This window comes from Nipponia nippon, unplaced genomic scaffold (assembly GCF_047370975.1).
Source record: "Nipponia nippon isolate SJK-2023a ecotype South Korea unplaced genomic scaffold, ASM4737097v1 scaffold_1, whole genome shotgun sequence".
Classification (NCBI taxonomy): Eukaryota; Metazoa; Chordata; class Aves; order Pelecaniformes; family Threskiornithidae; genus Nipponia; species Nipponia nippon.
The window spans coordinates 79269240-79282584 of NW_028262290.1; the positions used below are offsets into that span (position 1 = coordinate 79269240).

General features: G+C 46.5%; 1 protein-coding gene and 1 long non-coding RNA gene across 2 annotated transcripts in view; one reads left to right on the top strand and one right to left on the bottom strand.

Annotated features, from left to right (window-relative positions):
- Positions 1 to 2751: 2751 nt before the first annotated feature.
- Positions 2752 to 4576, bottom strand: LOC148057435 (uncharacterized). The gene is made up of 3 exons (XR_015707121.1): positions 4464 to 4576; positions 3490 to 3589; positions 2752 to 2952 (listed from the first exon to the last, which is right to left on the bottom strand). It is a non-coding gene; the product is annotated as an uncharacterized LOC148057435 (long non-coding RNA).
- A 226-nt stretch (positions 4577 to 4802) lies between these two features.
- Positions 4803 to 13345, top strand: part of ANKRD33B (ankyrin repeat domain 33B) — a 42320-nt gene continuing 33777 nt past the window's right edge. Inside the window, exon 1 of the mRNA XM_087760822.1 lies at positions 4803 to 5240. Within this exon, the coding sequence (XP_087616948.1) occupies positions 4821 to 5240 (420 nt within the window). The 5' untranslated portion in view covers positions 4803 to 4820. The remainder of the gene's footprint in view (positions 5241 to 13345) is intronic.

The window sequence follows — 13345 nt, forward strand, 5'->3', positions numbered from 1 at the left end:
TTTATGCCTCACAGCAGCTAGCCTGTTTACAATCCTGCTACAGCCCTAGCAAAGCATCCAAATAAAAAATACATTATTTGGCACAATAAACATGGGGTTGGATTTATTGGTCTGCCAGCCCTGCCAAGAACTCAGCAGCTCCAGGAACCAGATTGCTTACATCCGTGCGTAAATATTGTATTGAGACTAACTTCAAGCAGCCGGTTTTCGAAGCTGCGACCAGTCTATTTTGAGGACCAACGCAAGGCTTGGAGGCAGTAACGCTGAAAGCACAAATTACTACCAGTTTGTCTCCAAAAATTAAAAAGACGGTGTCAATAAAAAGCGATACCCCATCTCTTTTAGTGCCGTGTTTCCCTGGGTGCCCACGTTTCCTCCACGGACACCCCCGTGGCGCCTGCTGTGACCTGCGGCACGGAGCAGGTTAGAGTTGGGGTGATGCTGGCTCAGGTCGTGCCACAAAACCCGTTCCCCGCGTTGGTCTTTCGGAGGCTTCAGCTCCTCTCCCATCTGTGAAGATGGGCAGATTGCTCGAGGGAGGTTTCCTCGTGCTCTGAATACTTCCTTTGGCGGCTCTGGTGGAAGTGCCAAAGAGCGGTCCAGCGCCCACAGAAACACTTTCTATGCATCTCAAAAAAAGAGCTTTTACAAGCCATTCCACAGAGCAAGAAAGGAAGGAAGCGAGACGGCTCTTATGTTTAACAGCACGGCATTGCTACGACTGCTTGTACTGCCGGGTAACGATGATGCGCTGCTCCATCCTTTCGTGTGCTCCCAGCACAGACCTACAAAGCAATGGGTGAGGAGCCAAGTGCCTGCGGAAAAACCTATCTATCTGATGTGCAACCGAGAATTTATAAAAACATCATTGAAACTGCTTAAGTTGCCAGTTTCTGGGAATATACCAGGAAGGTGCATAAACAGCGTAAACGCCTTACCAACAAATGCTATGGCTCAGATTCTCGTCTGATAGATTTTTACAGGCAGATAAACTAAGGAAGAGAGAAATACCCTCAGAATTTCAAAAGTGAGCACATTGATGACAGATGGGTAAAAATAAAGCATAAAAAGGATTCTTGTTAATCAGAAATTTCAGATACCTAAACAAGATAAGAAACCAAATCTAATTTTTTTTTATTATTTCATTTTATTTTATTTTATTTTATTTTATTTTATTTTATTTTATTTTATTTTATTTTATTTTTTATTTTATTTTATTTTATTTTATTTTATTTTATTTTATTTTATTTTATTTTATTTTATTTTATTTTATTTTATTTTATTTTATTTTATTTTATTTTATTTTGTTTTTATTAAGGAAACCAATGCTTTTGTTCTGACCAGATTTCATTTTTAAGAATACTGGCAATAACTTTCAGTGTGTTGTGAATTTTTTCCTTAGGTTAAATTATGGAATGTATGAAGGACACGTAACAGTCACTGAATCTTCATACTAATTTTACTATTGCATGTGAATCTCATTAAATCTCAGTCTCAGAATTGTTTATAAATGAAATGGCTTGCAAACCTTAATGAGGGAAAATGGGGGCACCCGATGCTATAGTCATTCCAAAAATCGATTTATTCAAGGGAAGCTCTGTCTGCACAGGGACAGGTGGGATCTGCTCAGGATATTTTAATTTCCTGCCTTGTTAACTCCCAGCAATAAATTTTGATGAGATACTGATGATGATAATGACTAATAATTTTGGGCTATTTGCTTTAAGATTATAATCTTTATTTCTTTGCTTTTATTACAAAGTTTATAAATACCAGCATTTAACTTTAATGATGTTAACTGGTATCTTTTCTAGATGAAAGGTTTGAGGCTGTCCTCTTACAAATGCCATGAAAACAGCTTTTTTGATAATTTGAAAGCATTTGCAGACTTATTCTATGGCCTTTCTTCACATTGTTTTAACTTGATTTGCACACTGAAGCACAAACGACAAGAAACCCTGTTTGCCACATGCAAGATGTGCTCCTGAAAGAACTGAGAAACCAGGAATAATCTGTTTTAAACCTGTAACTGTGCCCAAGCAGACTAGCCTTGGTGGGAGCCTCTACACGGACAAGATAAACGGCTGCAGCATCATCTTAGGGAACCATGTAACAGTTTATGTCCAATTAGCTGCACCTTTCTGGGGTAGCTTCTTGTCAAGCGGCATGGAGATTAAATAATTTGAACTCCAGTCTCAACAGCAGTTGTAAAAGTGAAAAATTCAATGGCAAACACAGTGTCTGCTCTGTACTAGCCTGACACCTTGCTTTGAAAGCCAAAGCCGTATAACGCTGTTCTTTGGGAGAAAGGATGAAAGCGTCAAGCTCAGGCGAGAGAAAAGAGTTTTCATCTCTGAGGTCCCTGCAGAACCACGACAGCTGTGGGAGCGAACTGATTCATTTCTTCTCCGTTACTAAGCCAAGAAGGTAAACTTTGAACAGAGGATAAAAAAAGCATGAATTTTCAGAATCAAACATTTTTTCTTATATTGAAATACCTGTTGGTTCCCTCTGGTTAGAATTAGGGTTTTTCAGGGTGGTGGTTGGTTTTTTTTTTTTTTTGCTATTCAAAGTTACTGCTGCTGGCATCTTTTTTAACATATTTCATCTAAATAAATAAAAAAAAACCACAATCTGGTAAATAAAGTAAATCTTTATTCTTGTGACAGAAACAAAGCAAGTATATTTGATGAATCAGTTCTTACAGATGAGCTGAATCTTCACGCCAAAAAATTTCATTCCCCTCTAGTTAGAATTTGATTTTTTATTTTTCTGGTCTTCAAAGTTACTAGAACCAAATGTCTTCCGGAGCTTTTATGATGAGTTCAGACTGAGAACAACGCAAATGCTCCCTGCAAGCTGCAGGGTCTCAAGGAAAAATGAAGTTCTTCCAAAACACAAGTGCTACTCTAAGAAATAACATTCTGTTGAGCAGATCAGCGGCGACACTAGCTGTGTAGGAAACAAAAAATGAACTGAATGGAGCCCTTAAACTTTGTGAATGCAGCTACTTAAGAAATTGATAGACAGTGAGAGTAAAAAGTTAATCCTACGGAGCTGTCACGCGGCAGGTAAAGCCAACTCGGAAGCTTTTGATCTGGGACCAGACACATACAGCAGAATGTAAGGGCCTTTCTGTGCACAAAGAAATAACCAAAGACAGGCAGCATCAGCATGAATGTTGCTGGTCGTATACGTCAGCTGTGATCGCAGAGGTGCCTGGCGGTGAGAGAATAGTTTAATCTCCTTTCTTCCCAGTTCAGCTTCTTTGCAGAAGCAGCCAATCAAGGAGCTATTTATTACTAATTCTGATTACAGATATCCTTCTGCTAGGCACTGAGCTAACCCCGCCAGTTAGAGATCAGCAAGAAGCCACCAGGCTTGGTATCACCCCTGACATCTGGTTCACCTGACGTTTCCTTGGAAGACTGTAAACACCGACTGCTCGGGCCCCTTTACTCCCAGTTACGGTTTACTTTTCATTCATACCTTCTTCTAATGTAAAAAGTGTGTCTCCTCCTCTGCCGCACCTCATGCAGCAGGACAAGGTGGCCACAGGCAGGCAGGGGCTCGGGCCCTGGACACCCACCTGCTGAAGCAGATCAGATGTATGAGGTTTGCTTCGAAGCGCTGTTGAAGGAACCAAATACCCTGCTTTGTTGGCCGAAGGGCTTTCCCCCAGCGTTCCCCTGCTAGTGAAAGGTGCTAATCCATGGCATTTGAAAGGGAAAAAAGGTTCCAGAACTGTGACAAAGCGGGAGCTCCATTTATACATGCCTTGTGCCTCTCCATCTCGTCTCCAAATGCCTTCCGTAAAAAGTAAGTGCCTGACATCTCTAGAGCTGGTAAACTGTCGGGGCTGTGTTATGTGATTTAATGAGTTACTCGCTTTAAAGGAAGCTCTCCCTCAAGGCATTCAAACTCCCTACAATCGTTTTCCTTCGTTTCAAGATTTATTTCGAAATAGGAATTCTACACGGGCTAGCTGTATCCCTGAAAAGTTTCGCGCCCATCGCAGTAATCGCGGCTTTCGGGACGGGGCAATTTGTGCCGCGGGGCCCGCGGCAGCCCCTCCCGCACCGGCCCCAGGTCCGGCGGCCCCGCTGCCCCCGCACGGAAGCGGCCCCCCGCGGCCGAGGCCCCCGCCGCGGTGCCCAGCGCGCCGCCCGGCCGAGAGGCGGGGGTCTCGGCGGGCCCGCCGCCGAGCCCGGAGCCGCTCTGGGGGCCGGGGCTCCCCACCCGGCAGCCGCAAGCGAGCCGGTTGCGCGGGCGGCGCGCAGGGAGCCGCCGGGACCCGCCCGCTCCCCCCGCAGCCGCTTGTGCACCGCGCCCCTGATGTCAGCGCCCTAAGCCGGAGCCCCGAGCTCCTCAAAGAGATGCTGAGCGGATTACGGGCCGGGAGTTTGCTCGCTGCCTCCTCTCCCCAGACCTGCCCTGCCTGCCGGCAGCCTCTCCCCGCTTACCGCAGCCGCCGCTCCGCCGGCCCGGCCCGGCCCCCCCCGGGGAAACCCCGAGCGGCAGCATGCCCCGGCCCGGGGGCGGCCGGCCGCCGCGCTGCTGCAGGGCGACCCGCGGGCGGGGCCTGAAACTTGCGTGAGGGCGGGCAGAGGGATCCCCTGCCCGCCGCCGGTTCGCACGGGGAAGAGCCGCAACTCCCGGCGGGCGGGCCGGGGCTGCCGGGGCCGCCGGCCGCCGTGAGCGCCCCCCCGGGCAGCGCCCCGCCGCCGGCAGGCCGGGGCGGCCCGGCGGAGCCGCTGGCCGCGGGGCCGGGAGCCGCTCGGGGCGGGGGGGAGCCGCCCCGCCGCGGCGGCGGGGCCGGCATGGTGCTGCTGTCGGGGGACGGGGAGCAGCTGGCCGGGGAGCGGGTCTGTCCCGCGGCGGCGGCGGCGAAGGAGATGGCCGGCGCCGAGGCGGAGAGCAGCCCCGAGCAGGGGGCGGCGGGGGCTGCCGCCGAGGGGCTGGACGAGGAGGAGGAGGAGGACTGCGAGGAATACGAGGACTTCTCCGAGCTGCCCGACACCTGCAGCATCGCCTCGGACGACTCCTTCTACCCGCCGGGGGGGCTGGAGGACGAGGAGGAGGAGGAGGACCGCTGGTCCCTGGAGCGGGAGGAGCGCGACAGCCCCGAGGCGCTCAGCCTCTTCCGAGCCTGCTGCACCAACAACGCCGTCGTGCTCAAGGCGCTCATCCGCCAGGGCCCCGAGGAGGAGGAGGTGCGGGAGACCGACCGCAACCGCCGGGTGAGCATCCCGCTCCGCGCCCCCGGGCCTCCCCGCGGAGGGGGGAGCACCCCGGCTGTCGCGACAACCCCGCGCCCCGCCGCGGAGCAGAGCGGGGGGGGGGGGGGGGGCGTGGGCAGGCGGTGGCACCGCTGTCGTTTGAAGGGGCGCTGGGCTGCAGCCCCCCGGGGGACGGGGCGCCAGGCGGCGGGGACGGGAGAAGGGCGCGAAGCTTCGCCCCTGCTAGACGGGACTTCCCGCCGCTGGCAAAGGAGGAGAGAAAGGCTGAGATTTCTTATGGGAAGAGAGAAAGTGTGGGGTTCCGGTTTTCCCGCCATCGGTTTTGAGCTGGGGCTTGTTTTCCATCAGTTTACTGGGAAGAGAGGGTGGCTCCGCTAGCTGTGTTCAGCGGGGCTAAACCTTCCTCTCTGCTGGCCAGTCCATCCCCTGCAGTACTTCACGCTTTTCACCTTGAGAATTCCAACAACTGAGCAAAGTTTGTGTTTTCCTTTTTTTTTTTTTTTTTCCTTTAGCTCCCCCCCAAAATGTAAGCTTGCTCCCGGTTCCTAGAATGCCAAGCAGGGCTCGGGGTATTCCTGTGCTAAAATCAGACTTTTCGGAGTTCTCCTGGTATTTGTTTTGTTGCAGCTGAACTCTTTGGGGGTTTTGTGTCAGTACAAGGTTTGTGGTTCAGTTTTTGCCTGTTACTTAGTTCGTTGCAGGGAGAGAAGTGTACTTCACTAAATCAGAAAGTGAAAACTTCGGAAAGATTTCCTGGGTAATGTGTAACTGGGACGTTTGAGCAACAATATTGAAGATTTGCAACAGCAACTCCTCTCACTAGTATTACTACAATTTATATTAAAGCTAAGAAATTTTTACTCGTAATTGCATAAACAATCTCCAAAAAATTTTCTATGACTCGTCTATGACAGGAATGTTTTGAAAGAAAACCTAAGTCATTTTAATTGGGCAAGTGACTGGTACATTCTGGCAAAATAAGTGGTCTTTGCATCAAAAATAATGCAATAATTTGAGTTTGGGGCTGTTTGGAGAGCAGCTTTTTTGTGTCCTCGGTGTATGTACTTGTAGGATTTTCCCTACAAAATACTTCCACACCAAGTTTTTAATACAGATTTTTTTAGTGATCTGATTTACAGTAAGCTTCTGCAAAAGATACAAATAGAAGAAGTTGTGTTAACTCATCTGAGGGGGCAGGAACCTATGGCATGGGGGTGGGTAGAAATGTTTTAAATCAACTTTTCTGCCCAGGCCAACATACGGTATAGTTAGACTGTTAGTCGGGGACACGTGAGCTCCAAACGTACATCACGGGAGACTTTGAACATCCTGCAGATACACCTATCCTGTGTACGCGGGCTGCGCCTGAGCTGGAGCCCGAACCCAGCCCCAGCTTTGCGTGGACGCTCGCCTCCGCCGAGGCGCATCGATGCGGCGTGCCTCACGTGTGGGACGGTGGGGAAGGCTGGGCCCTGCCACACGTGTGGCACAAAAGCCCAAGCGCCCCGCGGCTGTCCTTCCTGAACCTGAACGGGCGGCCTTCCCACCCCGCGGAGGGTGCGCGGGTGGCTGTGAAGCTGGGGGCACCCTCCGCCTCAGGGCTGGGGTCGCGCAGAGCCGCGTCAGGGGGTGCGAACGAGTTCGGAGGGGATCAGATCCGGGTTGTGAGAACAGTGAATTTACCTAGTTGGACAGCCCTCCCTTCACCATCCCGCTTCCCAAAAAGCAAGTTACTCTTCTTTATCTCTTCAGCTTCCCGGAAAAGAAGCAAAATTGTAGCTTGAATCCAAACTGGAAGTTCCTCTTATTTGTTCATACTGTTAAAAAAAATAAATCTTTCTCTTCTTAAGCAAATATTCCATTTGACCTGAAATTAAATTTTGACATCAAATTACCTTTTCTGCATTTTTGATGAAAACAAAGAATTTTGTAATTCAGTAACTTCTGGAAGCCCCATTAATGGTGTGGGAGACATGAGTTCGGTTTCTTTCTCCGCCTGAGGGGATATGAACCCTCAGAGCGGTACAGAGCAGGACAGTCTAACTTTTCCAGACAGATGTGGATGGGATGGGAGCAACCTTTCTGCCGGGAAGCAGAAACGTCAGGCGTGACTGCAGCCCCGAGGTCCCCGCGGCAGGGCGGGCAGGCCTGCGCGCTCCTCGTCCCCTCTTTCCTGGGGTGGGGATCAGCCGGCAGGCTGGCCGCCTGGTTAAACTGCAGTCTGTTCTCCACAGGCTTTAAATAAAATGGAGAAAAAAACCCCACTGACTCCTCTTCTGATTTTGTGCGCCTACTCCCAATTTTTTTCCCAGCCAGTGCTGTTCAGAAAATCAGGGCAAATTCATATTATTTTGCAAAAGAATAGCCACCATTTTTCAGAGAACTTTACCTGACAAAATCGAAGTTTCACTCAGCTCTTTTAACGCCCTTTCTGTGGAATTTTTGCAGCTCTTGAATTTGTACGTCACATAAAATCACTGCGCATTACCCATAATCAAAACTTAATTTTACTGCCAAAAAGTAACCGACAGAGGTACATACACCACTTGGGCTAATAAAATTTTTCTGTTGCTGAAATCTGTGCTCTTGGCTTTCAGCATCTTCTTTCACCAGGATAATGTTTGTTTACAATGCTATCTGGCATGCATTTATTGGAAAGCATCTTTTTTTATTTACACTGTGAATAAATAAGATGAACTTTTTTTTTTCCTTCTAAGATCTTGTTTCTTTTCTGTGAGGCAGGAGAGAGAAGGAAGAATAACTGGCTTTTTGAGAAGTGGGATGGTGAAGGGAGGGCTGTCCAACTGATCTGATAACCTATGTTACGTATGTACAGTACAGTTTCATTTTCATAATTTAAAAATTGCTTCTTTTTCAAAATAGACAAAGCATGTAACAGGTTTTGGTAGTAAGACAATGCCATATTTTGATCCTGAAGGTAATTAAACTCACATCTCAAAGCATAACATGATGAAGAAACTTCCTGATGGTTAAATTCTTTAAATGAATTTGGGTGCAAACAGCTGGAGTTTTGCCATTGTTCTGTTTTTAAATTTTGACCTCGGCCCTAAAGCAATTCTATATGTAAATTTAAGATTCGGAAGTAATTATTTCCAAAAATGCTAAAGATCCAGAGGTAACTTTACTTATTTTCCTCTATCTTTTTTATCAAAATACATTAATTCTCTCTTTTGAGATAATTGGCCAAGGCTGGATAGTGGCTTTTCGTGACATTTCTGCAGAAGTGTATTTTTCCCGTGCTCTGTTCGTGAGCTGCAGAACCACCCGCCAGGCACAGGTTTTCATTAAATTCACCTTCCTGCAGTAAACCAGACTCAACAACATCCGATTTATTAGTCACCACATGTAGCCTGAAGACCAGTACCTTCCCTGTCTTGTTTTCATTACTGTCGAGACAACAACGGTTTATCTATCATTGTCTGCATAGGATCCCCAAAGGGCTGGTCCCTGCATCTCAGTTGCACGGCTCTCTCTATATGGAGTCCTGAAGGACTGGCTCGGTACTGCTCGTTTCCTCTCCTTGCCAAATCTAACACCAAAATGTTTGCAGAACAACTATGACAGCATATAATATCCTAATTGTAGGTCGTGCAGGGTGGCCTCTCATTCGTTAATGTTGATGCATTTACCTGCCTCACGCTGGCAATAAAGAGGGGTTTGCAAATATGTATGAGAAAATAAAATTGTGGCTCCGGTGAAATCTCCTGACCTGGCTGAGACCAGAGTGTCATCCGATAATGACGCTGCTTTTCTCCACGTGCTGTGGGGACTGGTTTTGCCTCCTTACTAGCCATGTTTGCAGAATTTCAGATATTTGCATCTGAGAAGTTTAACGTCACTTGTATTAAATCTTGCCTGGAGACCAGGATTATATATACTCAGAAAGACAGAGTTTCAAAATCTGGTGTTACCTAACTGCAGAATGAAAGCAAATTTAGAAATTTGCCATGACAATAGAGAAGGCAAGAAGGGATGCGGGAGAGAGAGAAGAAGGCAAAGAACATTCCCATGCCAGATTGAAAATAATCACTGCAGCTCATCCTCAGAAGGGTTTTGTGTTCATCATCTGTGTGATGTAGTCTGTGTTAGTAGGTATTCTGTAACTCGGTATTATAAAGCTGATATATGTGTGAGAATTTTCAGCTTTTCATTTTTTCTGGCATTGTTCAATGGGTCTTTCATCCGGTTCCATAGATAACTAGGAACAAATTTGCAGTTTAGCAGTTTGTTGTTGTTAAGTATGCCAATATATAGTGGAGATCGTACATTGGTGATCTTCGTTTTGCCCCCTTAGAAGGTGCGAAGACAAAATAATCTATGTGGCTCAGCTTGTAAGCTCGCTCTTCTCCCTTCAGAAAATATTCCTAAATCCATAGAGGAGCACGGTTAACTTTTCCCATTAGTGCTTTACACAGGATGCTGTTGATCTGCTCTGGAGTGAGTTTTCCTCTGAGGCACAGTAGTTCTGCAGCTCCATCACCAAGGGGGCCTGGATTTGTTCGTTTGTTCCTCTCTCTTTTTTCTGCTGAAGGAAGAAAACAGGGTTTTGAAGGATGTTGTTGTTCCTCTTGATCTAAATTTCTTTTGATTTCCCCTCGCATGGTGGTTGGTCCTGGGGAGGGACAACGATGCATCAAAAGCCTGGAAGTTGCTGTTACTGAATAAACAAAAATAAGGTAATGATGTCCTGGCTAGAAACCTACTTGAAAAGCTTGTGAGAACATAAGGTTGTGCCAGCCATGGAAGTGAGCCCAGAAAAGTAGGAGCAGGAGAGAAGTTTCCAGGGAGGGGGATTCACACCATGGTGCAGTGCAGGAATTAGGAAGATGGTTTCCCTGCTCTCCTTCTCTCCTCGGCAGAGAGGAGTGGGTCCTCCAGAGGATGATTCAGGTGTCTATGTTATGCTCATGCTCTAACTGCTGTCCCCTCACCCTCTGCCAAAAAGCCTCCCTCTGCAGACTTTGGAGAGAGTTTGCAGAGGCTGGGCACATGATGCTTATCGTTTGGGCACAACTAATACCTCCTGAAGCGGACACGCTGCATCGGAGAGCATCAGCAAGTGACCCCCTGAATCGAGTGCAGGTGTTTCTCTAAATGCAGCCTAGGTTGGTTTGTGTGCTGCTGGCCGTAGGAGGACGTTTCACAATGGCATCACTCACCCAGTCTCCTTATTGGACCTATGATGGCGTTTGAGGCATCAGACACGTCGTACCGGTCTCCCTGCCCTACGCTGCGGGCTGCTCCTCGGCAAGGCAACGTAGCCCACAGGCTTTGTACTACCCCAAGCGAGGCTGCTTCAGGCAGCTCAGCTAGTTTAGGGAGCGTGACCCTTCAGAGTTTGTCACAGAGAGACGCACAGTGAATCCTCCGTGGAGTTGACACCTGAATTTGTCTTTGCCAAAGGGCTATGCTCCTAAAATTGTGACTGGCTGAGAAGGGCAGGGAGCCAGTGCTTCAGTTCCCGCCTCCCGGGTGAGGGAATATGCTGCTGGGTAATCTTCTTCTGGAAAGTCATGTATCACAAAAAGTGCCAGGGCTTGTGTAAGACTCCATTAACCTGTTTGTATTATTTTTGTTATCTTCACGATGCTAACGTGCAAAAATAAAAAATTAGGAGTACAGCATTTTGTGGTGAGGAGTAAAGATCTCCCTGTCACATATCGCTTTTCAGTTGTCACGGCACATAGCGTAAGTCATCCCATGTCAGAAAAAGGATTTGAAGAATGTCATCTGCTACAGTGCTGGGAACTTTTTCATGTTTTCATAGGCAGTTTCAGTTCCCTCATATTCTGTCATGCATGGTGTTCTCATGGGAGGGATTGTATTGAAACTTAACATCATGACACTAAACCATGAAAGGGAATTTTTTAGGGTGGAAATAGTTTTAAAAAGACCCTAACAGCAAAAGTAATCTAATTTAAATCCTTAAAAAAAGCACAGAAATACCCAAATGCACTAAAAAAAAGTCCCTGGAAATACATATGTGTTTAAAAAGGAAGTGAGTGAGCAAGGCAAGGCAAGGAATAGCAGATACCAAAATACAGAAGCTGCTCGAAACAAATTGGGAACCTTCAAATACTGTAACTACAACTCAAGGGAAGCCATCAGAAAGGAGCAGATAGAGCATGGAAAATATGAAGTTGGTTGGCTAAGAGGGAATTCAGGGAGCTAACCAGAGCGTGGACCAGATCGATACAGATAGGCACTCGGAGGCGTTGTCAGAAGAGCATGGGCAGGTTCGCTGTCTGCCTGCCCTTGTCTGCATTCGTCTGAAGTGTTAGGTGAGTAATGCCTTTGTAATTCTGGCACAGAAACATATTCTTTAAAATAACTTAACTGAAGAAGAAGTAGATGCCCGGAACATGATTTCTATCAAGTAAAGGGAACAATTAATAAGGACCATGAGGGTGCTTAGACGTAAAGAATGGAAATGCAGGTCTTTAGCAGAGCACTGGAAATGCGTGACCAGACCTGCTGCCTCCTCCATGCAGGAGGATAGACAGGTATTAAGATATAATTTGTACTTAGTGTCAAAGGCAGCGTAAGCTAACAGATGTAGCTCTTACTGAAATTGATAGATGCAAATTTGAAGACCTCATCAACATGAGAAAGTTGGACAAGTTTAATCTAGTTTCAAGTGATGCAGCTTTTAGAGAAACCAGATGAAGAGTAATTTCCTTCAAAAATGTTGACAAATTGGTTAATGTAAAGTGTATGGAACAGGAGGGATGTTTTTAGCCTGATGGTAGCCCAGAAGTAAAGGTCATAGCGGTCTTTTGTTCTGGTTTAAGCAGTGTTTCACGTTAGTATCTTAAATCAAGTATGTGGACTTGCAGAGCTCCTCAGAGATACAGGGATGATCCTGATTACCCAGCCGAACACAGATTGACTCCAGATGTAATAAAATATAGCTGCATTTAAAAATTAAATGATAGTCTAACAAGACTGCTTGTCTGGGATATCCATCATCAATAATTATGACAGATCTATAATGGTGTCTTTAATAGAACGTGTCTGTAACATAGGTAAGAAATGTGACCTCGGGATGCCTTACTGCATTTTTCCAGGAGAATCTTTGAGGTTTATTTCACAGTGCACAATGTGACACTGCTAATTCCTTCATCCCATTAGGAAATGAAAATTTATATTCTCATAGAGGAATTACTCAAGAAGGAATATTGACACTAATTTTCTCCTTTAAAGGTTCCTAAGATCCTTTCCCTGAAATTTTATTGAGGCATAAAATGCTCTCCAAAATTCAAGATTTAGATAAAATTGTATTTCTTGTAACTTGGTATTTTAAAAGGGTTATTTGGAAGTAATGCATAGGTATTGTAAATAGGCAACTTCCAACAAAAGTTCCTTTGGATGCTGAAGCTGCAAAAAAGAGTAAATCTAAAAGAACTTAAGAGGGAGAAAGGAGCTACAGAAAAAGTCCATGAAGAGCAATTGTCTTTAGAAAAGTCAGGTTTTAATCCTGCAATAAAGGAGGTGGAAGAAGACAGTGACATTGCTCTCCTCCTTGCTTATGGTGGGACTCAAGACTCCCATGCAGAAGACTTAGGTTTTTAACCGCTGCCTGATACAGAATAAGAAAACTCTAGAAGCATCCTGGGACATGAAAAAGAAACTTATTTTTCCTTTTTTGCTGTCTATCCCAGCAGTCTTGTATCTTCTTGCAGCAGGAAATGAGCAATTTTTAATAATTTCTTCCTCATTCTGCTTTGCCTCCCTACTATTCCTCTAAATTTAAGCATTGCGGTTCTGGCTTTACAGCTCCATAAAATGGTATCTTGCACAGAGCATTGGTAGTGTCGAAGGTGCCTTAAAACTGGACCTCTCAAAAAATATCTGGGAATTCTCCTTACTGTAAGGGATGGCTGAAGTAAGCGCTGGTTGAGGTTGCTTAGTGGCCTCAGGGTGGTCTCAGAGACGTGGGCTGTTCTCAGCTCGCTCCCGTGTGGCTCAGTGGTTACTGAGGGGTGTTCCAGCTGGCCTGGCTTTGGACCGAGAGTCCTCTGAGGCACAGCCAAGTGTGCTGCTTCTTTCCAGAATATAATCGTGTCTGTGACAGAGTTTGTGTG